The sequence below is a fragment of the Myotis daubentonii genome, chromosome 1 (genome assembly GCF_963259705.1).
Source record: "Myotis daubentonii chromosome 1, mMyoDau2.1, whole genome shotgun sequence".
NCBI classification, from domain to species: Eukaryota; Metazoa; Chordata; class Mammalia; order Chiroptera; family Vespertilionidae; genus Myotis; species Myotis daubentonii.
In genome coordinates, this window is record NC_081840.1 from 141,618,477 (window position 1) to 141,644,665 (window position 26,189).

Here is a 26,189-nt window from a genome sequence, read left to right on the forward strand (position 1 = left end):
TGAATATTTTATGCCAATCCCTACTGGCCTGAAATGTTTCTGCTGAGAAAGCATCTGACAGTCTTTTGGAGGCTCCTTTGTAGTTAACTATCTATTTTTTCTCTTTTAGCCTTTAAGATCCACTCTTTGTCTTTAACCATTGCTGTTTTAATTATGAAGTGTCTTGGAGTGGGCCTCTTTGAATTCCTCTTGTATGGGACTCTGTGTCCTGCACTTGTGGTCTTTGGTTTACCAGGTCAGGGAAGTTTTCAGTCATTATTTCTTCAAATAGGTTCTCAATTTCTCATACTCTCTCTCTTCCTTCTCATACCCCTACAATGTGAATGTTACTATGATATATATATATATATATGTTCTAATTGGGTGCTTCCTGCTACCTTGTCTTCTAAATCAAATATCCTATTCTTTGCTTCATCGAATCTTCTGTTGATTCCTTCTAGCGTATTCTTCATTTCAGAGTGGTTATTTTATGTGGTTTCTTTGTCCTTTTTTATACTTGCTATCTCTTTGTTGAAGTTATTACTATGTTCCTTGAGCATCTTTGTAACCATGTTCTTGAACTCTGTATCTTATGCATATTTTCCCTCCATTTCCTTTAGTTCTTTTTTCTTGGAATTTCTTCTGTTCTTTCATTTGGGGCATGTTTGACTCCCCATTTTAGCTGCCTCTTACTATTTGTTTCTATATATTAGGTAGATCTGCTTTGCATCCTAGTCTTGGTATAATGGCCTTATGTATTAGGTTTCTTTGAATCTCATTGGCACAATCTTTCTGATCACCTCAGTTAGGTGCTCCTGGAATGTCACTATGTGTGTTCTGTGAACCCGCCTTTTGTAAAGTCTTGATTGTTTTTGGCCTGTTTGTGGATGGGGTTGATCTTCAGGCTGGCTGACTACACACAGTATACAAGCTGCTGTGCAAAGACTGACCCCATGTTGAGTAATTCATGCCAGATTGGTTTGCTGTCTGTCTAGATCTTCATTTGCTTGTGGATCTAACTGGGTCATGCTCTGAAGTCCCCCCACCAAACCCTGGGTGTGTTGGTTCTGGGGCCTGTGGAAGGGACTCTGCTGAAAGGCAATGGCAGTCTCTGCCTGTGATTTCCCTTGGGCTACCTGTGTGGAGCTATAAAGAGATCCAGTATGTGTGACTGCCTCTGCTGGGCCTGGGTGCGCCTGGGAGGTGCCTCTTTCCACCAGCACCAAGCCCGTGGGACAGCTGAGCAAAAAGCCCAAGTCACTTGGACACTTGGGCTACCTCCACCTACCAGCTATCTGTTGGGGTCAGTCACTGAAAGAGTTCCCATTGGTATGTGAGTTGCATGAGGTAAGTGAGTCATCAGGTAGGTGCAAGTGGTGTTTACCATGTTGATACAGATTCAAACTCGGTTTCATTTCTGGGTGTGAGGCCACTCAGCACAAGTCCCAGGGTACACAAATGCCACTTATCACCCACCAGGTACCCGTGGACTGTTGTGGTTGGGTGGGGCCTCAGGGAGACATTAGGGGAAGGCCATCAAAATTCATCAGGGCCCAAAGACCAAGATTTGGCTGTGTGAAGAGACGGCTCAGCACTGGAATGGTGGCTTTGGTTGGGCCAGCAAGGGAATAAAGACCCACAACCCAAAGTCGCACAACTCAGTCTCTGACACCCCCTGAGTCCACCCAGACCTGCTTCAGAGACCTCCATGAAACACCACGGGCCCACACTCCTTTGCAGTGTGTAGCTCCACAGGGCTGGGGACAAGGATTCAGGACGATGGGCTAGTACATTCCCCAGGCTGAGGCCATAAGAAAGGGGAGGGCTTGACCCAGGAGTGATGGCATCTGTGGGCATCGTGGGAGAGGGACTCAGCACAGGGAGGGCACCCAGAGGCCATCCCCTCAGCTCTCTCCCAGAGCCACACAAAACAGTCTCCTCACAGGACTCCCAGGCCACTCTGAGTCACCTTTTCTTCATAGGCCCAGGGTGGGTGGTGGGAAGGATACTTGTGTGCTGGCCCTTTACGAGGGCTCCTGTTTTTCTAGCAGACTCCCACCTCTTCCTGGAGGGCAGAATCCCTGCTGATTCTCACAGCCAGATGTCCTGTGGGCTCCTCCTCCAGGCTCTGGTTCTCAGGGCTGGGAGCCCAGCGTGGGGTTGAGACAACATGCTCCTCAGGGGGACCATTACACTGAGATATGCCTCTGCTTCTCAGCCACCACAAGTGGATGCGGGGACAGCCTTTTGGAATCTCTGTCCTTCCTACCAGTGTAGCTGAGGCTGCTTCTATAGCTCCTTGGGTATAAGAATGATATTCAGCTAATCTTCAGTTGGTTATTCAGATTAGTAGTTATATAATTGAGTTGTAATTCCAATCTGGTCCATGGAGGAAGTAAGTGTAACTTTCACCTCCTTTGCCTCCATCTTGGATCATCCTAAAAAATTCTGAAATGCACTGCAGGGGCTCACTATTTAGGATGTGGTGAGGTGAAATATTTTAAGTGAGGAAGGCTTTATAATGTTAAAATTCAGCTATTAATTTATTTCTGATAGATTTAACATCTAATGAATTCATTGGTTCCAATAGTGTTACAATTAGGCTTGAGGGCACATGTTTTTATTTTAATTTAGAACAAGGCAAGTTTTTCTTTCTTTCTTTCTTTCTTTCTTTTTTTACTTCTCAGTTACAATTCATTGATTTTGGGAATAGGTAGTCATAGATTAAGAATTCTAACAGTTAATTTTAAACTATATTCTAATTTTTCTTTGTCCATACTTGATTACTTAAGGATAAAGTTATTTCAGAAACACATACCCCGACAGCAAAGACATCTAAAAATCAAAGCGAGCATACTCGTCTTCCACTTTTGCATCTGGAAAAAATGACTCAAGAATCACAAATAAATAGGGCACGTGACAAAGAGGATACACCTGCACATTCAGGACACCCTTCTATGCAAAAGAAGGAGCAAATGTGCATCAAACAAGGCACATTGGAACAGAGGAAGACTTTACAACTTCCCAAAGACAAGTCAAAGCAGAAGTCACGTGAATTTTCTGTAAAATTCAAAATGACTGATAATCCTGAGGAAGAGCCACGATGTAATCAGTCTAAAGAAGGAGCAAGCTTAAGACAAATGCCTTCTAATTTGACAAGTAAAATGCTTGATTGTGAGGGAAAAGATGCATTTGGAAAGTCTGTCTCTGCAGCATTACAAACATTTCCTGGACGACAGGAACCAACTCTCAAAATTGTTTCTCCATCTCATGCAGACCCTGGGTCTCCAATAGACTCTACCTGGTCATCTTCTTCTGAGCTTTGTTTAAGAGAAAAGGAATTACACCCTGAAAATGATCACAAACCTGACGCTGAGCACGTTTTGAACAAAAATGAGGAGAGTTTTTATAATGATACAGAAAATAAAAAAGTAAGACACCCAGTAGTTACATCTGAAGTGAAAGAAGACCAAGAGTTTGCTATGCAGATGACAAAAAATATGAACCCAAATACCACGGATTGGAAATTAGGCATCGGACCTACACCTCAGTCCCGTGATCCGAAAAGCCATCTTGAATTGCAGCGTCCCTGCTGCAATGAAATCAGACTCATCATTGAAATAAAAAGCCACGATATGCCTGCTGTTTCAAATACTTATAAGGAAACAAAGCCAAATCAGGACTTGTTCCAGAAGCCATTATGTGCAGATCATTGCAGTACTAATTATTGTAAAAGCGTGGACTCTAAATTAAAAGATGAGCGTTCCTCTGCACTGCACAATGACAGAACACCTGGAGTACATGTAATTGAAGAACTACGGCAAGATGTACAAAGGCTTAAGAATGATGTAGACATGTTAAAAGTAGAGGGCCTGGCTTGGAAAACAAAGAAAATTCAACTTCAAATAGAGGTAGACTTTCACTCGCTGCTACTCTTTGTTTTTTCTCTTTATTAATTCTCTGACCCATTCTGATTTTCCACTTCTGAAAAATATATTGTACATAAAATGAGGTTGTTTAAATATGTAATTGTGTGTATAATTAGAATCTGTCAACTAAATAATAGTTTAGGAAAATATTCTTCTGTTCTTTAATTGACTTAAGTCTCTCTGTCAGTCTTCCCTCTGAATTGGGCAACTAATTTAGCTAGGTACCATGTGACCTATGTACTATGAACCAGTGAAAAGTATGAAGGAAATTGTTTAAAATATGTAACAAGTACTATGCTGTTGCTTTTTAAGTCCATTGGCTTAAATTGACATTACATCTTACAGCTCAGGGATTGTGGCTCAGTGGTGGAGCATTGACCCATAAACCAAGATGTCCCTGATTGGATTCAGGGTCAGGGCACAGTGTTGTGGCTGGAGCTATAGCAGGGGATGTGCAGGAGGAATCCAATCCATGTTTCTCTCTCATCAGTGTTTTTAACTATCCCACTCCCATGCTCTCTTCCTAAAATCAATTTAAAAAACCATAAATTGCATCCCAGAAACAATAAAATGGAAGGAAGCTATGAGTGGGAGAAAGGATATAAACAAATATCCCCAGCTAAACTCATCTATTTTGTGCTATATTGTGTGCTATCTTCTACGGTTTACTCAAAACCTTGGAACTTAGAATTCTAATATGATCGCTTGTGCTTAAACAGGCTACTTCCTTTTCACAGTTTGTTTAAGATACTGCTCTTAAGCTTTGGACTTTTTTTTTAATGGAATGAGACCAAAAAAGGAAATGAAATGTGTCCCTAGGTTATAAAAGAGCAAAATTACACTCATAGGCAACCTTCTTCAGAACAGAACACCAGAATATTACAAGATGGAATTCTGACCAAACACTTTTGCAAACCAAAGTTGATAGAAATAGCTCATAAGAAAATGAATTCTGAGGTAGTTTATTTAGTCATTTTCAAATGTATCAGCATGTGAATATGTGTAAGTTTGTATATATTTAAAAAACCAATACTGTACAATGGAAACTGTGGAGGATTTAAAAAGCATGAGAGAGAGAGAGAGAGAGAGAGAGAGAGAGAGAGAGAGAGAGAGAGAGAGAGAGAGAGAGAGATGGCTTTTGGGTCCATTGGATAAAATGATATTGTTAATTCAAATCCATTTGTCTCAAGTAATGACATTCACAATGGCTTCATCCAAAGAGAAGGTTTTTAATACTTTCCATAAGAACTGATGTGTTGTCCATGATCTCAAAGGTATTGCTACTAACAACAGATGTTCCAGATTTTGGCAGTGATTTCATTTCCTATATTAATATAGAGGTAGGTTAGTTTTCACTTCCAGTGATGTTATGGAGGAAAGTATAGCAGGTTCAGAGATCACATTTTAGATGTCATTCTTCTACTTTTGAGAAAAGTAACAATTGGTTCTAAGTAGTATCCCATTTTAATACAAGGGACTTCTGAAGAGAATGTAAGCCATAATATATACTTAGTGATAATTTATTGGTAAGTATTTTAGTGTATTTCCCCCAATTTCACATTTAATAGTAGTTTAAACATCATGAACAAGAAATAAAAGTTATTGACGCAACAAATAATCTCATGATTTTCTAAGAAGACTCTGTAAATTTTATCTTAGTCACCATTTGTTTTTTGAAACATAGGCTTCTTTTGTGTTTCTGTATCCACACTGGAGAAGAACTATGGATTGGTGCAAGAACACGAATTGTGGAGTCTGAAAACCTGGGGGAAATCCTGAACTTGCTTATCTTTTTAACCCCTCCATTCCAGATTGTGATAACTGAATTGAGTTCATTGATGGATGTAGAAGGGCTTAGCAAAATGCTTGATTATCAGTTATTAGTAGAGGTAGTTTTTATAACTGACTATGAAAGTATTAGAAAAGTAGAATATCTATGGGATAATATTGGGGAAAGAAGAATTTTAGGAAATTTAGTGTATCCTAATATATGCGTGGTTAATACTCTTATTGGGGGGTAGCTATATGTTCAGACAATAGTATCAGCTTGTAAGTGTAGAGTTAGTTATTAGCCTTTTAGTTAAATGCATTCTGGGCTTGTGATGATTTTAAAAAAAAACCCTTTCTAATTCTGAGACTCTTAAAATTCTGTTGTGATTTTTTCACTTAAAAAATTCATCATACTATATTACATTTTTGAACTTTGGAGAACTTATGCTTGTATAAAGTTAGAGGTTTGGATCCAACTCTATTTTTTTCTAGTGGGTTATCCACTTATTGCAACTTTTTATTATAAACCTAGATTATTCTTTAATTTCAGAGGCTATCATGACATGTCATTTCAATGTTTTAGCTAAAACTCTCCTTTGTGTTATTTAGGTTTCTGAGAGTTCTGAAAAAGAAAAAAATCTATTGCATGAATATCGCATGATGCGGGATGAAATTGCCAAGCTAAGACTGGAAATGGGCATGATAAAAAAGACCCAGGAAATGGGAAAAGAATATTTTAAGGAAATTGCAATTGTCAGAGAAAAGGATGACCGTCTTCAAAAGCCAATAAGAGAAACAGTATTTGAACACAATACACAGCTTGAAGTCCTGAGAGCTGAGCTTATAATGCTAAACAGTAAACTGGAGGATGAACAACGAAACAGAAGAAGACTGGAAGCAGAAGTTGAATCATACCGGTCTAGACTGGCTACTGCTGTACAGGATCATGAGCATTGTCAGACATCAAAAAGAGACCTAGAACTTACTTTCCAGAGAGCAAGAGATGAATGGTTTTGTTTATGGGACAAAATGAATTCTGATATGTCTAACCTAAAACATAGCAATGAGATTCTTTCTCAACGACTTTCTAAAGCAGAAAGTAAAACCAATAGCTTAGAAATCGAGCTTCATCACACAAGAGATGCTCTCAATGAAAGGACATTGGTTTTAGAAAGAGACCTCAGTCAAAAACAGTGTCAAAAGGAGGAAACAGAACACATGTATCAGAAGGAACAAGGTAAAATGGATAAAGACATTGGAAAGCAGGAATCCTTACAGGAGAAGTTTTCTCATCTACAGAGTGAAATTATGTTGCTTCAACAGCAACTGGGTCAGGCTCACAACAAAGTTGACAGAGTAATTAACATCCAAGATCAGATTCCAGCTATCATAAAAATATCTGATGGTGAAAATGAAAATTATGTTCTTATGCTGAATGAAATAATTAAGGAGTTAACCAATGAATGGCATCATTTTAAAGAAAGAATACAACGGTATGAAAATGATCGTGTAGAAAAAGATGTAAGTATCCAGACAGATAAGTGTTTTTCAAATTTTCTAAGAGAAAATTCAGAGTAATATTTGATGATGGCTAAATGTTGCATCTAGTTGAATATTAAAAATGTAGAGATTATGGTCCTCACTGGTTTGGCTCAGTGTATAGAACATTGGTCTGAGGACTGAATGGTCCCGGGTTCCATTCCAGTCAAGGGCACATGCCCGGTTGCAGCCTCCGTCCCCAGTAGAAGTGTGCAGGGGACAGTCAATCAATAATTCTTTCTCATCATTGATGCTTCTATCTCTCTCTCCCTCTCCCTTCTTCTCTGAAATCAATAATATATATTTAAATATTCAGTTTATAAATGTGTTTGCTCTATCAGCTTTAAAGCAGATGTTGTATCCCATAGATGAACATTAAACCTGAGAATTGCTTTGTTTTGTGTAAAGACATTGTGCTGCCCATGAAATTTTAAGAGGTTATGTTATAGATTATTATTTTTTTAATGTTCATTTTTTTAAAATTTTTATTGTTCAGAATATTATAGTTGTTCCACTTTTTCCCCCTCATAGCTCCCCTCCACCTGGTTCCCTCCCCACACTCTGCCTTTACCTCCCCCGCCCCCGACTGTCCTCATCCATAGGTGTACGCTTTTTGTCCAGTCTCTACCTGCACCCCCACACCCCTTTCCCCCCAAGAATTTTCAGTCCACTCCCTTTCTATGCCCCTGATTCTATTATATTCACCAGTTTATTCTGCTCATCAGATTTTTTATTCATTTGATTTTTAGATTCACTTGTTGATAGATATGTATTTGTTGCTCATAATTTTTATCTTTACCTTTTTCTTCTTCTTCGTCTTCTTAAAGGATACCTTTCAGCATTTCATATAATACTGGTTTTCTGGTGATGAACTCCTTTAGCTTTTTCTTATCTGTGAAGCTCTTTATCTGACCTTCAATTCTGAATGATAGCTTTGCTGGGTAGACTAATCTTGGTTGTAGGTTCTTGCTATTCATCACTTTGAATATCTCTTGCCACTCCCTTCTGGCCTGCATAGTTTCTATTGAGAAATCAGCTGACAATCGTATGGGTACTCCCTTGTAGGTAACTAGCTGTTTTTCTCTTGCTGCTTTTAAGATTCTTTGTCTTTTGCTCTTGGCATTTTAATTATGATGTGTCTTGGTGTGGTCCTCTTTGGATTCCTTTTGTTTGGGGTTCTCTGCACTTCCTGGACTTGTAAGTCTATTTCTTTCACCAGGTAGGGGAAGTTTTCTGTCATTATTTCTTCAAATTGGTTTTCAATATCTTGCTCTCTCTCTTCTTCTGGCACCCCCATAATTCAGATGTTGGTACCCTTGAAGTTGTCCCAGAGGCTCCTTACACTATCTTGATATTTTTGGATTCTTTTTTCTTTTTGCTTTTCCAGTTGGGTGTTTTTTACTTTTTCGTACTTCAAATCTTTGAATTGATTCTTGCGATCCTCTAGTCAGCTGTTGGACCTCTGTATAATATTCTTTATTTCAGCCAGTGTATGCTTATTTTCTAGTTGGTCCTTGTTCATATCCTTGAGGGTCTCACTAGACTTATTGAGGGTCTTACTAAATTTATCGGCAGTTTCTAGAAAATTCTTGAAAAACCTTATAACCATGGTTTTGAACTCTATATCCAGTAGTTTGCTTTCCTATATTTCTGTCATTTGTTACCTGTTTCTTTGTCTCCATATTTTGGCTGCTTTCCTGTGTTGATAGAGTGGTTTTCTGTGCTAGGTGTTCCATAGGGCCCAGTGCCTCAGCCTCCCCAATTACCTGAGGTGGACACTCTTGGTGCACCCTGAGTGGGCTGTGTGCACAGTCTTGTTGTAGTTAAGCCTTGATTGTAGTTGGTATCACTGGGAGGAATTGACCTCCAGGCCAATTTGCTGTGAGATTCAGCTGTGTCTACAGTGGGAGAACTTCTCTGCTGGAGACACCATTATGGGGCAAGACTTGCTTCAGTAGGGCTTTGGTGCTCACTGAGTCTGCCCCCTGAATATGTCCCTTATGGATCTGAGGAGTAGTAATCTGGATGGTCCCACTCTGACCACTGGGTACACTGGCACTTGAATCTCTATGGAGGTGCTAATTTAGCTTCTGCCTGAGGCTACCTAGCAGGAGCTATGGAGAGATCTGCAGATTCCTCTTCTTTGTTTGGGATTTGGAGGTGCCTAGATGAGGCACAGCTGTGAAGCAATGCAATCTGCTGTGGGGCTTTGGGCCTTCTTTTGGATGTTCTGGGGCTCTCTGACCCAGCTGCAGTTTGTTAGGTAATTTTAGATTGCAAGGGGCCAGGTCATTCATATGCAAAAGCCTCTGTGCACAGCTTAGGTGAGGCGGGGTCTCATGGAATCAACAAGGCAGAGCAAACAGCTATGGCTGATCCTCAGCCTTGCCCTAAGAGGCCCCGGGTCTCAGTGGCCCGTGGTAATCGCTGCAAGCACCTCTGAGAGAAAGCTGCCGTCGAGTTCCGCCCACTGCCAGACAATCCAGTTTCTCTCCAAGTGAGTCTGGGTCCCCAGAGATTTGCCTGGAACTGGAGTTCAGAGCAGTCGGGAGCTTGTGTCTCCCTCCCGTTTGAAAAAGACAACTGCATCCTCAGTTGCCAGCACTTTCCGAGTGCGCCTCCGTGCCTCTGCACTTCTGCACCTCCTCTGAGTCTCAGTGTGCTTTTCTCTTTCCTTCTAGTTGTAGAATTTCCACTCAGCCAGCCTTCCTGTGGTTCTGGATGATGTCCGTTTTGTCTTTTAGTTGTATTTTTGAAGTGGTTTTGCGAGGCAGCAATTTCCAGTGTTTACCTTTGCCGCCATCTTGGGTTTTAGGTTATTAATAGATGTAGATTTATATTTAGTCTTATATTAATAAAATAATGATTTTAATCTTTCTGTCACCAAATTTAAAACCATTATGAAATAGGTAAATGAAAATGCTCTACCTAGAATGAGTATTTTGAAATTAAGATTCAATTAAGTGGATTAATTTGACAGCTAAGTTCAGATTTCCCAGATGAACTGAAATGTAGATGCTGTATCATATACTACCTTTCCTTCAATAGCTTCTTATACACTTTAGTTGGTATAATGTTATTCTTATTCATGCCAATTTGAATTAAATTTGGAAATATTTTAGTCTTGAGTAATATAGTCATATGATCTCTCAACTCTTTTAAAGGCATCTACTTCTCATTAAATCATAATTTGGGACAAATATGATGCGTTTTAGCAAACATATATTTGATTTAATCTTTCCACTACTATTTACAATTTTATTTGAATATTTTTACAAGTAATGTGCTCATGTTTCTCATTTTGAGGCCTAATTACTATCATTTGGAAGTAAGTTTGTCCAAGACAGAGAGAATTGTAGCTCTCTGTGATTTATTAACTTGGCATTGGATCTCCATTTCAGATTAGTGAGGGGTGGCAGGATTTATGTGTAGCAGAGAGGGAGGTGAAGACCCGGTTAGCTAGGGCCTTGAAGGCCTTTGGAATGACTTCACTTTTCTTCTAAGTTAGGAACCTATTGGGAGGATTTGAGCAGGGGATTGAATGTGTGAGGAACTCTGAAGTTAATTGAAGCCACTGGTTAAAAAAATAAATAAAAAGAGAAAATTTTCCATCATATTGATTTTGCTACCACTTGATCCACCATTTCACTTTGAGATGTCAGAAGATTGTATAGCTTTGAGATTTATGGGGGAGAGGGATGAGAGTGAGGCTGAATCAGCTGTTTGATTTGGCAGGAGTGTTACATTTTCTGTGACTTTAACCTGATTAAGCAAACAGGAACATGTCCATATGAGGAAAAGAAGGTGAATTGATGTAGCTGGTGATATTTTTCCAGTCATAGATTATTGTAATAACATTATGATAATAATATATGACTATAACAAGGTACATCCAGGGTGGGACAAAAGTAGGTTTATACTTTTTATAGTTGTTTGTATGGAGAATAATACAATAATTAGTCAATAATTATACAAGAGTAAACTCTGTGTTTTGTGTACTCCAACTGTAAACCTTTTGCCCCATCCTTTATGTGAAGTTATGTATTATTAATATAATATCATAATAATGTGATTTATAAAATGAGTAACAAAAATATCTTACTAGGCCATTGTGAGACAACTTCAACAACAACTAGCTGATACCAAAAAAAACCTATCTACGATAGAGGTTTCTCTGGAGGTTGAATCAGGTCATCGTATGCATTTAGAAGATAAGAAACAAGATTTCAAAAACAAACCAGATCAAAGCAGAAGTCAAGTATGTATGAAATTTAACCTGTTATCAGTTAAACTATAGCTGGTTACATAATACAAAGTATTTTAGGATACTACTTTTCTTATGTATTTCATTGTGATTTATTTATAGTGGGGCCTTGACTTACGAGTGTCCCGACAAACGAGTTTTTCGAGATACGAGCCGTCTCTCGGCCGATTTTTTGCTTTGAGTTGCGAGCTAAAATTCGGGTTATGAGCTGGCTTCAGATACCCCACCACTAGTTGGCATAGCGAACATCACAGTGAACACCACAACATATTAATGGCATTTCAATTCATTGTAATGGTGAAAATTTGAGTTACGACCTCCTTCACGGAATGAATTAAACTCGTAAGTCAAGGCCCCACTGTATTATAATTGTATTATCTTTATAGTGTACTTATAACTTAAACCCTGGTTTTTATTCTGCCATTTGAATATATTTTTTAATATTTACCCTTAGGAAAGTTGAGAATTGTGCATCATTCTTCATAGAAGTCAAGAGGCTTTGTTTTCTACTAAATAACATTGCAGTTCATGCCATTAGAAAAGCAACCTCACAAATTGTTTTCAGATAAGCTCTTCACTTTGGGCTTTCTGGAGGTGTTGTAGGACAGTGCCTTTAAAACTCTTACATTCTGAAAATCCTTTGAGGCACCGCGTCAATGCTTCTGAGGTCTTAAGGCAGTGGTTCTCAACCTTCCTAATGCTGCGACCATTTAATAAAGTTCCTCATGTTGGGGAGACTCCCAACCATAAAATTATTTTCATTGCTACTTCATAACTGTAATTTTGCTACTGTTATGAATTGTAATGTAAATATCTGCTATGCAGGATGTATTTTCATTGTTACAAATTGAGCATAATTAAAGCATAGTGATTAATCACAAAAACAATATGTAATTATATATGTGTTTTCCGATGGTCTTAAGTGACCCCTGTGAAAGGGTCGTTTGACCCCCAAAGGGGTCGCGACCCACAGGTTGAGAACCGCTGATCTAAAGGCTTGTTTGTTCATGGGTTTGTCAGGTGCAGCGGGCTTTTGGCTGGGACGCTCCCTGGGGCAGTCTCAGCTGGACACCTGTGTGAGGACTGACCATGTGGCCTGGGCTGCTTTGTTCTTCACAACACGGTGGTGGGTTCCCAGAGTGAGCTCCCTGGGGAGAGAGTCAGAGGGCACCAGACAGCGCAGTCACACAGCAGTCACCATTATCACTGACATTCCAGGAAGTCTGTTATTGGTGATGATGACCTTGTTTTGTTTAGTATCTTCCCTTACTTTGTGGGAAGTAAAAGAATTTCAAGATAGCATTATTGAATTCAGCCTCCCACCGCCACTTTTTTTGGTTCTAAAAAATGTAGGGCTTATGTCACTAAACTTTAACAGTAAGAGTTTTAATTTCTCTGTAATCCAGGGAATCATTTCTTCTTGGAATGCAATTCAAATTAGCATCAAATGTTTCTGGTTCAGTAAAAGACCTATGCCATTAGAATCCATATTCATAAGATTAATTAATTAGTCTCATTTTGAAAGTCTTATCTTGGGAAGCATTTGTTGACAATTCTGAATACCACAATATGATATCTCTAAAACTTTTTTTAAAGATTATGAAGAGTTAACATGGGGGAAGAAGTAAGAGACTTTCTACTAAGGGGCAACATGTAGTCATTTTGTGGATGATAGACATGAAACAGTCATAGGAAAAGGAGTATAAAGTCAAGTGCAGACGTGTGGCAAAGACAACAACAGTAAATATATTTTTGTCTCCTGGTCGTTTTAACTTTGGTTTTGATTCTGAGTAATTCAAGGTTCCACATCCGAAGACTCTACCACTGTACAGATAACATTTTATTGCAACTGATCTCATTTCAAAATTTCATACTGGTGTCCACACCTTCATAATCAAACTATATCCTTTTATTCATGCAGAATGATGATCTTACAGCAAAACTGCAACCATCATCTTCAAAATGTGTACGTCTGGATGAGGAAAAGACACCTCAACAGGAGTTAGCAAAGGAAGCGCTTCTAAAGAGACGTGAAGAACTAAAGCCTAAACAAGACACGTGGAAACAAAGAGCAGTAAGACTCAGAACACGAATGGATATGCGCAGGGCAGAAGACTGTGTAGGAGAAAAGTATAAAGTAAAGATTGAAGAAACTCTAAAGGATCTAGCAGACAAAGTGACACAACTCGATTTATTTTTACAGGTTAATTTATTTATTTAATGGGCTTTAATTCACTTCACTGCAAATTACATTTTGGATCGTGTTTTGCCTTTCTTCTACTTCCTTTAATACCAATTTATTTTGTAGATTCCTGGAAGGAAGGTGGCATTTGTTTTTCCTTTTTAGTATTTCAGTTTCCATCATTATTATCACTGAATTCATCTTTCCAAATGATTCTAATTAGAGGATCATTTTATTTTTAAGACCAGTTGATGTTAAACAATACTATTTGAAAGAAAAGGGGAAAATGTGATTTAAAGATTGTTCCATACTCTTGAATTAAGTTATGTCATTCTACTTTAAAATGTTTAAACTGATTCTATTATTCTTTGAATTATCAGATTACATGAGTACTAATAGAAGAATGATTAACTTTATAACTCAGATTTAATTCAGTGGACATTGATGAAAAATATTTTAAATGTCAGCTTTTTTTCACACTTAAAGCTGATCTCTGAGTCGTTGACTCAAAACTAAAGAAAACAATTATAAACTGTTCAGGTTATACTTACTTTGAAAATGTATCCTTTTAATTGCTTTAGACACAGAGCATCTCAAGAGACCTCAGAGGAGTTAATATGTACTCGTAATGCTTCAATAAGATGTCATTTGGAACTCAGAACTCATCTTTTTTCAAACTTCTCAAGATGACAGCAGAAAGAGAATCAGAAAAATATGTGCAACTCTATAAAGAAGAATTGGAACCCAGAAAATTATTGGAAAAGAAATGAACTTTATACGTCAAATGCAGAATCAGAGAAAATAAATTTAACTCATCAATTAGCCTCTAAACTTAAAACATAATTACTATTGTGCCAGGTTCATGAGATTAGTAAGGCGTGAAAGCTAACTAAATAGTATAACTTTGGCAAATGATGTTAGTAAATAAACTTACCTTTCAAATGTTCCTTCAAGACAGTTTCATCTCTCCTCCTTTTTTGGTTTTACATGCCTTTAGTGTTTTTCCCTTAATATTTCCATGTAGTTAACCTGATCTACTAGTCTTTAAGCTGAATGTCTTGAAGCTCTAAAATTTATCAATCAACACTAATAAAAGAGAAAAATGGTAATTGGCGTACGAGCTACCCTTTTCATTGGCTAATCAGGGCTATATGCAAAGTAACTGCCAACTGAGATTGGCAGTTAACTGCCAACAAGATGGCGGTTAATTTGCATATGTAGGCACAATGCAGGGAGGCGAAAGGGAAAGCAGGAAGAAGCCCCCTGCCACTGACAGTGATCAGAAACCCAGGGGGGAGCTAAGAGCTGGGGGGCAGGGCAAAGGCGGCCCTGGGGCCGCCTTTGCCCTGCCCCCCAGCCATGATCAGAGAATCAGGTGCCTTTTCCGCCCTGGCCAGTGATAGCAGGAAGTAGGGGTGCAGCCAGCGATGGGAGCTGGGCACAGTCGAAGCTGGCAGTCCCGGGAGCTAGGGGTCCCTTGCCTGGGCCTAAAGCGAAGCCCACGATCGTGGGGCCGCTGCAGCTGCAGGTCCCCGCTGCCCGGGCCGGACACCTAGGCCAGAGGCGTCAGACCTGGGCAAAGGGCCGATCCTGCGATTGGAGGGTGATGGGGGTCAACGCCTGAGGGCTCCCAGTATGTGAGAGGGGGCAGGCTGGGCTGAGGGACACTCCCCCCCACACACACCCAGTGCACGAATTTCGTGCACCGGGCCCCTAGTATTATTATAAAATCGCGTGTCAGAATTCCCCTATATAGAAACATTTAAGACAACTTAAACACAAAGGGTTGAGTTCCTCCAACACAATCTGGTACTTGGTAAATTTACTTTCTTTATTGTGATATTTTTTTATTATCACTAGAGGGCGCCTTTAGACAAACTATCCTTTGTAGTTTTTCTACTCCACATAGAGCCATACGTGTTAAATAGGCAAAGATGAACATAGGGATGAGGGGCAGTATAATTGACAAAGCGGCTAAAAATAATGTGATCTGCAGGAGGAGGGTGTGGGGAAGACAGAAAGGGCAGATGCCACCTCCAACGCCTTGGTAACAATGTTATAAGCAATGGCCTCTGGAGCTGTTTTTGTTCATTTGATCACCAGCCAGGCTATCCTGTTCTCCCTTAGAGGTTGTTGCTCTAAATTACGCCTGGGTGTCAAATTATTAATATCTCCAAGGTAAGGAGTATATTATACAAGGGTGGTGAAGGCAAATGCTTGACAATGTCTTTGAGGGATTTTTTTAAAAAATCTCTAAAGTGGCTGCTAAATATGTCCAAGGGCATCTTTAAGGATCTTGTAAGTATAGCCCTTCCAGAGGCAGCAAGTATTACCTGATAAGCCGTCTGCATCATCTCCCTATTTTGGATTACTTAGCTGGGACCCCCTCTCCCCACTCCCTAAAAACATAAGTACTTTTTAGAACAGTTTAGAACCTATACTTGAATAGAGTAGCTCTGCTCTGACACATTTTCATTGTTAAAATGCCATTTAATGCGAAATTCCATATACTATCCTGGATACTTATAAAAATGCAAGTCACTTAGGGAAAAATAAAATACTAAGCACCTGTTGTTTACAATCTTTACAGGGCTCAGAAGCAGCTAGCAGAGGTCAGCACTGAAGTTCTCCTTCTTGTAGAAACAACAAAGCAGATGACTGAGCACTACTAATACGAGACCAGTCCTGGAGACACCTTGTGTTGGAAATCCTAATAGTAGTTTTGCATGCAATAGAAACCTTGGTGATTCCTACGCTGAGAATCTTTTCTTATGAATTAAATAAACATGTAATACTAAACTGATTAATTTCTGTGTTTAAGTGTGAATTTTTGTCATCTTCTTACGTAGAGAACATTCTTAATTGCTACTTTACTTACAGCATTTTTTTCCAGTTTTTATAAAATGTCTTGCTGAGACATTTTGAGTTCCTTTCTGGAGAATGGTCATTGTCTTCCCGTGTAATTGTTACCTTGGTGGTCCGTGCTGCTTGATGGGCCGTTCCTCTGCGGGCACATTTGAAGTGGTGAACACTTTTCTTATTTGGGAACATTTTCCTTTCCACAATTCAGCAGGTTGATAATTTGAGGCCTTTCTTTAGTTATCCAGTAGATGGTAGGATAGCGCAGTTCTTGTTTTCTCTTACCTGTACTACTTAAGCTTGGGGCAGGGGATGCCTGTGAGTAAAGGTGTAGGAGGCTTTGCCTTGGACATGGGAGTGGAGGTGGGGTGACCAGGGTAGTGGGTTCTGGTGTTGGATCTGGGTGGCGTGGGTCTCAGGGCACCACCCCCCCGACAGGGGATGTGGCCAGTTGAGGGGAGCCAGTGTGTGAGCCCACTGAGCTGCTACCTCATTCCCTATGGCCACTGGCAGCAAGGTACTGTGGCCTGGAGGCTGGAGACTTTGCTCTGCTGCTGCTGCTGGTCTGTAATAGTGTGAGCACAGCTGCAACTGGGGAGGGATCTGGACTTGGGGGGAGGGAGAGTTCGGAATGCTGCTGGCAGTTGCCTTGCACTGGTTTGTGGTGTGGGAGCTGCACCCCGACTCAACCGCTGCTTCTGTGTTTGCTGGACCTGTAGGTTCAGCCTTGGTGCAGTGATGGGTCTGTCCCTGTCGTCCCCTCTTCCCCCTCTCATCCTGCCTCTCCTACACATTCCAATATGCCCACCTTCGGAAATACTGGCCATGGAATTTTCAGTGTGTGGCGCACAGGAACCTCTGTTGGGTTCTGGATATCTGACTAGTTGTGGATTTCAGGGGACATGCAAAGGAGGTCTCACTTCACCATGATGCTGTCACTCACTAAAATACCCATTTCAATCAGTGCACGTTGGCTTACGGTTTTGATGGTACTTTTATGGTCCTAGTGCAGAGAAAAACAGCATAGGCCTGTGCTAACTGAGGCTTCAACCTTGTTTTTCTGTTTGGCTTCATCGGATCACATCATAGAAGAGCAAAGCTGAGGATTTTTAGATCACCTTTTGGGCAAATACGGTCTAAGTGCTTCAAAGTTGTGAAACTGAACTATTGGGTACAAAAAGAAAATGAATGGCAAATACTTCTGTAAATTGGTAAGCATGAGGCAAACCTAAAATGTTCTTGTTCATCCTCACCAGGAAAATCAGATAATGTCTAATTTTAGAAGATGAAGATGAAAGAGTGTGTAGCTGCAGAAGCAATACAAGAGAAGATATTTGTGAAAAAGTCTTTAATTTTTTGGAAAGAAAAAGTGTCTTTGTTTTTTTACTATCCTATCTAATAAAAGAGAAACATGGTAATTAGCTGTACCTCCGCTACCATTCCCATTGGCTAATCAGGGCGATATGCAAATTAACTGCCAGCCAAGATGGCAGCTGGCAGCCAGGCAGCTGGAAGCGAACATGAGGCTTGCTTGCTTCAGTGATGGAGGACTCCAACGTTCCCCGCCTGCTGCTGCCGGCCTCTGAGCTTGCAGTTTGAAACATTGTTACAAATATAGAAGCTAAACAAAACCCCAAAAACCTGCTTTCATGCAGCCGGGATCTCAGAGCTGGAGTTGAAACAGTGTTTCGATTATAGAACCCAAACAAACCAGATACCTGCTTTCAGCAGCAGAGGCCTAAGAGTGGAGCCAAGCCTCAGAGCTAAAGCTGGCCCAGAATAAAAAAAAGAAAGAAAGGAGTGGTTGGGAGTTTAAGTCACCCGCCAGCCTGAAAACAGCCCTCAGCCCCTCACCCAGACTGGCCAGGCACCCCAGTGGGGACCCACACCCTGAAGGGTGTGTGACCAGCTGCAAACAGCCATCATCCCCTCATCCAGGCTGACCAGGCACCCCAGTGGGGACCCCCACCCTGATTCAGGACACCCTTCAGGGCAAACCAGCCGGCCCCCACCCATGCACCAGGCCTCTATCCTATATAGTAAAAGGGTAATATGCCTCCCAGCACTGGGATCAGCAGAGCCGCGAGGCCTCCCGGCACCGGATTCAGCGTGACGGGGCAGCGCCCAAACCTCCTGATCACCCTGTGGCTCTGTGTGTGACAGGGGGCGGGGCCACAACCTCCCTATCGCCCTGCTCTGTTCATGACAGGGGAAGGTGCCCCAACCCCCTGATAAGCCCTGCTCTGTGCCTGATAGGGGGGAGCTCCCCAACCCTCTGATCACCCTGCGGCTCTGTCTGTGACAGGCTGTGGTGCCCTAACTCCCTGATCGGCCCTGCTCTGCGTGTGACGGGGTAGAGCCATAACCTCCCCATCGGCCCTGCCCTGAGTGTGACAGTGGCAGCGCCCCAACCCCCTGATCCGCCCTGCTCTGTGTGACGGGGGCGGTGTCCCAACTCCCCTATCAGCCCTACTCTGTGAGTGACGGGGGGAGCTCCTCACCCCCCTGATTGACTCTGCTCTGTGCATGACAGGGGGGAGCTCCTCAACCCCCTGATGGGTCCTGCTTTGTGCGTGACAGGGGGGAGCTCCCCAACCCCCTGATCGGCCCTGCTCTGTGCATGACAGGGGGTGGCGCCGCAACCTCCCCATCGACCCTGCCTTGAGTGTGATGGGGGTGGTGTCCCCACCCCCCAATCGGCCTTATCCTGAGCATGACTGAGGGTGGCATCGCAACCTCCCGATCCGCCCTGCTCTGTGCATGAACAGGGGGCGGCACTCCAACTCCCCAGTCGGCCCTGCTCTGAGCCCGATCAGGGGCTGCACCTAGGGATTGGGCCTGCCCTCTGCCACCCGGGAGCAGGCCTAAGCCTGCAGGTCATTATCTCCCGAGGGGTCCCAGACTGGGAGAGGGCACAGGCAGGGCTGAGGGACCCCTCTCCCCTCCAAGTGCACAAATTTTTGTGCACCGGGCCTCTAGTTTCTAGATAATTTGAAATAAAATAGTTTAAACTTAATGTTGGTTCCAAGGTATGAATAATTTCCTTGTGGGGTATTGGTTCACCAAATCATGCTAGACTTTATAGAGAGTAAAAAAGCGCCACTTTTATCCAGATACAGAGATCAGTCACAAATCCCTGCAGAATGCCTGGAAAGACTTGTTGTACAGCTGTTGTTTACAGAGTCCTGAGACTTACAGACAGAGGTGCCTTCTAGAGCTGCTGGGGATTTAATTATTGCCACTAGGAAAATAAAGCAATACTATGAGAGGTGCTAACATGCTGTCTAAATTAAAAGAATGGGGTGGGTTGTGGGATGGGCCATTACAAAACAATACATTTCTACAGATTTTTAAGCTGTGATTCTGGAGAGTAAAATGTTAAAAACGCCTTAATATTGAATTTGTTTTTCAATTCCCTTTATTGGCAAGGTTTTAACATTTTGAAATATTCCTACCTTGTTTTTCCAACTTTAAGCACAATAATTATAATAAAGTATCACTAATCGGTGCTTTCAGGTTTCTCCACTTTCAGAATATTTAGATGTGTTGCTTCTCTCACCATAACATGAAGGTTAGCCTTGCCCACTTGATTCCATTTAGTGGTATAGATGATGGCCTGTCTGTTTTGATGATTTTTACCCTTAGTATTTACATTCTAGTTTAATTCTGGGTTGTTTATTCTGTACATCAGAAGTAATTTCAGTGTTATTTGATGATATTATAAAATACAAAAGATAAAAGTAGGACAAATATATCACTAGTTAGGTTTTCTTTATGTTTTTTCTTTAATCTTTACCCAAGAATGTTTTTTTAATTGTTTTTGAGAGAGAGAGAGAGAGAGAGAGAGAGAGAGAGAGAGAGAGAGAGAGAGAGAGAGACATCGATGTGAGAGAGCATCATGGATCAGTTGCTTCCCAGCAATTGATCAAATCAGCAACCTAGGTATGTGCCCTGCTGGTAATGGCAGCTGCAGCCTTTGGGGTACTGGATGACACTCTAACCAGCTGAGCCACCCTGCCAGGGACTAGTTAGATTTTCTTGCACCTAAAATATTTTACTAATAACTGAAAACTTAACAATTTATTCCAGGAAATTTTTTAACAGATGAAATTTCTCTGGTTTCAAAATATTTTATGTGCAAGTGTTTTTCAGTGTTTGTGTTTCTAACACAATTCCTGGCATGGCAGTTCCTCAATCATTGCTCTTTAAATCTGTGTTAAATAGGGAGACTCAATTTTACATTGATTGGTTTTAGACTTTTGGTCCATTTGTGACACTTTCATAAAATATTAGAATGCTAATGATGTATTAAAGTTTTTCCATTCCTCAAATGTGTATTCAATAGTTTAGCCACTCTGTATACAAATATATGAAAGCTAAAACATTTACTACTCCTAAGACTTTAACTTTGTACATGGCAGACAGAACATTGTGTCTCAACAGAATGCTGAGTCAGATATCTTCCTGACTAAACGCAGGCCTCACGTTTACGTCACCAAGGAAGTGCCTTTCTCCTCTGAATTTTAACTCTATTATCACAGTAGTTATGCTAGTTTCTCATAAGGCAGAGATGAGTTTAATCAACTTGTTTTTATATTGCTCTATGTAACTGCTCATGACCTCACTTCACTTTGCTCACTTAGATAATTGTCCCACAGTCATTTATCTTTTGAAGGATACAGATATTTGCTCAACTTATTCCTATTCTCTTTTTTTCCCGCTCATTTTCTCTGTACTTAACTTTTTAGTTTTAATAAATTTTTCCTCATTTTTTTGCAGCGCAATAAATGATTTTAATATTTGCAAACTGCCCAGTGTATTTCCTTTTGCACATTAATCTATTCACATTTGGATAATGAATTGCAATACTTTAAATGGGCAAATGGACTTGATTTTATTACATTTTACATTACACTTATTTCTATACCATTTAAAATAAGAATGATATCAAAATTTAACTTAAAAGTATCAACAGTTACTGAAAATATATTAAATTTGAAAATGTGCACGTGTCTGGTTTGTATACGTTTATCAAATTGGTCTCAGCGAGAGAATGCAACATTATTTTCTAACCCATAATCTCAGATATAATTTAATTGTAGCCTATCAATAAATTAGTGTTGAATGAATGAACATCTACTTGTATTTGTTGTGCTTTTGTTGGTATTGGCTTCATTATAATTCTTTCTAAAATGTAACTTTCCCCCTCTTAATAGTGGGGGTTGTTTTGGACAATGTACATCATTATAAAATCAAGGAAGAAGAAACATTTCTGTAAGTGTTGTGTAGTTATCCCTCTTGTTGGAGCTGTGGTGGGGTAGGTGGCAAATGACTGCCCTCTTTTCCTTCTGATATTAGAACCTGGGAGTCAGGCAGATGGAGGTGAAATTACTAGCTTGGTTACCAACATGCCATAATGAATTGGAGGATGAGGTTCAGATGTGCGGCCACATTGGTCTTTGGAACACAATACAAGAGAAAAAAAAATTTTAAAAATTGTATAATTTAGTGATGTATTATAGGGTATATGAATTATAGCTTAATAACGATATTACAAAGATCCTATTTTGTTTTTCTTAATTTTAATATTTTAAATTACAGTTGATGGTACAACATTATATTTGTTTCAGGTGTACAACCACATTATTAGACATTGGTATAACTTATGAAGTGACCACCCAATGAATCTAGTACCCATCTGACACCATACATAGTTATTACAATAATAGAGGCCCTGTGCATGGATTCATGCACTGATGGGGTGCCTCGGCTTGGCCTGCGGACATCCCCCGAGGGGTCCCGGATTGCAAGAGGGCACAGACCAGGCCGAGGGACCCAGCCGGTGCATGATCAGGGCATGGGAGGGACCGTGGGAGGGCTCCAGGGCAGGTCCGTCCCATCTCACCCAGTCCCCATTGGCCTGACCCCAGCAGCAAGCTAACCTACCAGTTGGAGTGTCTACCCCCTGATGATCAGTGCACATCATAGCTACTAGCTGATTGGTCAAACAGTCGAATGGTTGCATGGTTGCTTAGGCTTTTATTATATAGGATTATTGACTACATTCCCTGTGTTGCATTTTACATCCCTGGGAGTATTTTGTAACTACCAATTTGTACTTCTGAATCTCTCCAACTTTTTTTACCCATCCTTCATCTCCTCCCTGCCACCCCATACTGGCATCCCTCAAAATGTTCTCTATGAGTCTGTTTCTGTTCTGCTTGCTCATTTATTTTGTTCTTTAGGTTCCACATATAAGTGAAATCAACTGGCATTTGTCCCTGTCTGACCTATTTCACCCAGAGTAATATGAAGATTTAATTCTTTATTATGGCTGAGTCATATTCCATGCACCACTTCTTTATCCATTCATCTATTCATGGACACATAGGTTGCTTCCGTATTTGGCTATTGTAAATAATGCTTTGATGATCATATGGATGTTTATATCTTTTCGATTTAGCCTTTACGTTTATTTGTATAAATACCCAGAAGTGGCAGTGCCAGGTCCTTCCTTGTCTTTCGTTAGATAGCCTTTGTTTTAAAGTCTATTTTGTCTGGTATAATTATTACTATCCCAGCTTTTCTGTTTTGTTTCCATTTTCATGATCTATCTTTTCTCATCCCTTTAACTCTGTGTGTTCATTTCAATCTGAAATGAGTCTCTTGTAGACATCATAAGTAAGGGTCTTGTTTTGTTATCCATTCAGTCACCACATGTCTTTTGATTGGAGCATTTAATCCATTTTCATTTAAAGCAATTGTTGATAGATATGTACTTATTGTCATTATATTATTCATATTTTTATTCTTCTCCCTCCCTTTTTCTTCTTAAAGAAGATGCTTTAACTTTTCTTGGAATGCTGGTTTGGTGGTGATGAGCTCCTTTAGCTTTATCTTGCCTGGGAGTCTCTTTTATGTTCTTCAATTCTGAATGATAGCTTTGCTTGGCAAAATAATCTTGTTGTAGGTCCATGTTTTTCATCACATTGAAAATTTTTTTGTGCCAGTCCCTTCTATTATGTAAAGTTTTTATTGATAAATTGGCTAATAGTCTTATGAGAGCTCTGGTGTAGGTAACTAATTGCTTTTCTATTGCTGCTTTTAAGATTCTCTCTTTGCTTTTAACCTTTGGCATTTTTATTATGATGTGTCCTGGTGTAGGCCTCTTTGGGTTCATCTTGTTTGGGGCTCTCTGCAGTTATTGCACTTGTATGTCCATTTCCTTCACCATATTAGGGAATTTTTCTGTCATTATTTTTTCCCATAGGTTCTTCCTTCCTTCCTCTTTCTTCTTCTCTGGCCAGGCACCCCATGATGTGAAAGTTGGTCACATTATAATCACTTGAAGTTGTCCCAGCACATCTTAAACTACCTTCATTCCTTTTGTTCTTTTCTTTTTGCTATTCTGATTGTTTTCTGCTTCCATATATTCCAAATCGCTGGTTTGACTCTTAGTTTCATCTACTCTACTGTTGGTTCCCTGTAATGTACTCTTCATTTTAATAAATGTATCCTTCATTTCTGTTTCTTTTTTGTTGTTGTTGCTGTTTTAGTTTTGCACATACTTTTTTATGCTGTTGAATTTCTCATAAGTTCTTTGAACATCCTTTTAACAATTGCTTTTAACTCTGTATCTGCTACCTCTCTTTCATTTAGTTCTTTTTTTCTGAAGACTTCTGTTCTCTCATTTGGGATCTCTTTCTTTGTCTTCTCATTTTGGCTGCTTTCCCATGTGTGTTTCCATGTAATAGATCAGTGATGGTAAACCTTTTGAGCTTGGCATGTCAGCATTTTGAAAAACCCTAACTTAACTCTGGTGCCATGTCACGTATAGAAATTTTTTGATATTTACAACCATAGTAAAACAAAGATTTATATTTTTGATATTTATTTTATATATTTAAATGCCATTTAACAAAGAAAAATAAAAAAAATGAGTTCAGAGGTGACATGCATGTCATAGGTTCACCATCACTGTATTAGATCTTGGTATAGTGGCCTAATATAGTGTGTTTCCTATAGGACCTAGTGGTGCAGCTTCCCCAGTCACTGAGCTGGTGTGCACCCTATGTATGGGCTGTGTGCACTATCCTATTGTAGTTGAGTCTTGATTGTTGTTGGCAAGTCACTGGGAAGGACTGACCCCTGGGGCAATTGGCTGTGAGGACTGGCTGCAGCTATAGCTTAGAATCTGCTGGGCAGCACTGATCCCACAGAGCAGGACCTGGTTCAGTGAGGGTTTGTGCCTGCCAAGTCTTCCTTTTGAGTGTGTTGCTTGTGGAGGTGGTTGGGTTGTAATCTGGCATGGTCTGAAGCTCACCACCATGTTCACTGGCTCTAAGGCCCCCCAGGAGGTACAAGTGAGCCACTGCCTATGCCCTGCTGGGGAGAGACAAAGCTCTAAACTGAGGCTGACTGTTGCTAGTACCAGGCCTGAAGCCACTTAGCAAGATGTATGGGGCTTGCTAGGCCAGATGCTGCTTGTTTGAGAAATTTTAGGAATGTCTGAAGCATGAGCCAAGACAGCCCATTTGTATGGAAATGTCCCTAGAAACAGCTTGGCTGGGCCCACAAGTTTGGTGAGGCTGGGTGTCAGGGAATCACAGGTATGGGGCAAACAGTGTTAGCCAGGTTGACTCAGTTATGGGGCTCACCTGTAGGCTCTGTGTGGGGAGGGCTCAGCAAAGGAACAATGGCCTTTTCAAGAACTTTTTTTCTGGCAGAAAGCTGCCCCTCCAGCTCTTGCCCTGATGCCAGATAACTCAGTTCTTCCTTGTGTGTGCCTGGTGCCCCAGTGCTGGAGCTCAGAGAGAGTGAGTCTGAGTAAGTCTGTGCATGGGCCTTTTAAGAGGAACTGCCTGAGACTCCAGCAGCTCTCTGTCTCACTCAGCCACAATCCCTGCTGGTTTTCACAGCCAGAGGTTTGGGGACTTCTCCTCCTGATACTGGAACCCTGAGCTGGCAGGCCTTGTGTGAGGCTGGGACCCCCTCACTTCTTAGGGGAGACCACTGCAGGCGAGATATCCCTCCTGATTTTTATTCATCACACATGGGTGTGAGACCATCCCATTTTGTATCTTCACCCCTCCTACCAGTGTCAATGTGCTTCTTCTGTATATCCTTAGTGATAGAACTTATGTTCAGCTAGATTTCAGGAGTTTAGTTGTAATTCTGATGTAGTTGTTGGAGGTTCTAAGTATGGTGTTTACCTACACTGCCATCTTGACAGAACTCTTCAAAACATTTCTTAAATGCACAACACTTGTAGTATCTTACTTTTTAAGCTTCCAAGAGCATAAATCAATACAGGCACAATTTTTAATCATGCTTTGAATAGCTTTCTCTGTATGACAATTCACAAGAGTATTTAGTTATAAAGTTTATGTTCATCTGTAATGGTTTCCTCATTTTCATTGTATCCTTGGCACTGTCTCTTTCTTCTTCTCTTTCTATCACTTCTATTTTGACAAGACCAGGAGATGGAAGCCATGTGGCAGGTACTATAGTAATCTTATCTAATAAAAGAGAAACATGCAAATTGACCTTCCCTCTGCTATACTCACAAGCCATGCCTGCCAGCCAATCAGAGCGACTATATGCAAATTAACCCAACCAAGATGGCGGCCGGCAGCCACGGAGCTGGAGCAAGCAGGAGGCTTGGTTG

General features: G+C 40.7%; 1 protein-coding gene across 1 annotated transcript in view; it reads left to right on the forward strand.

The window, feature by feature from the left end:
• Positions 1–26,189, forward strand: part of LOC132235830 (ankyrin repeat domain-containing protein 36C-like) — a 165,488-nt gene that overhangs the window by 134,679 nt on the left and 4,620 nt on the right. Inside the window, exons 12-16 of the mRNA XM_059698882.1 lie at positions 2,772–3,890; positions 5,720–5,797; positions 6,288–7,199; positions 11,323–11,475; positions 13,403–13,684. Coding sequence (XP_059554865.1) covers positions 2,772–3,890; positions 5,720–5,797; positions 6,288–7,199; positions 11,323–11,475; positions 13,403–13,684 — 2,544 coding nt within the window. The remainder of the gene's footprint in view (positions 1–2,771; positions 3,891–5,719; positions 5,798–6,287; positions 7,200–11,322; positions 11,476–13,402; positions 13,685–26,189) is intronic.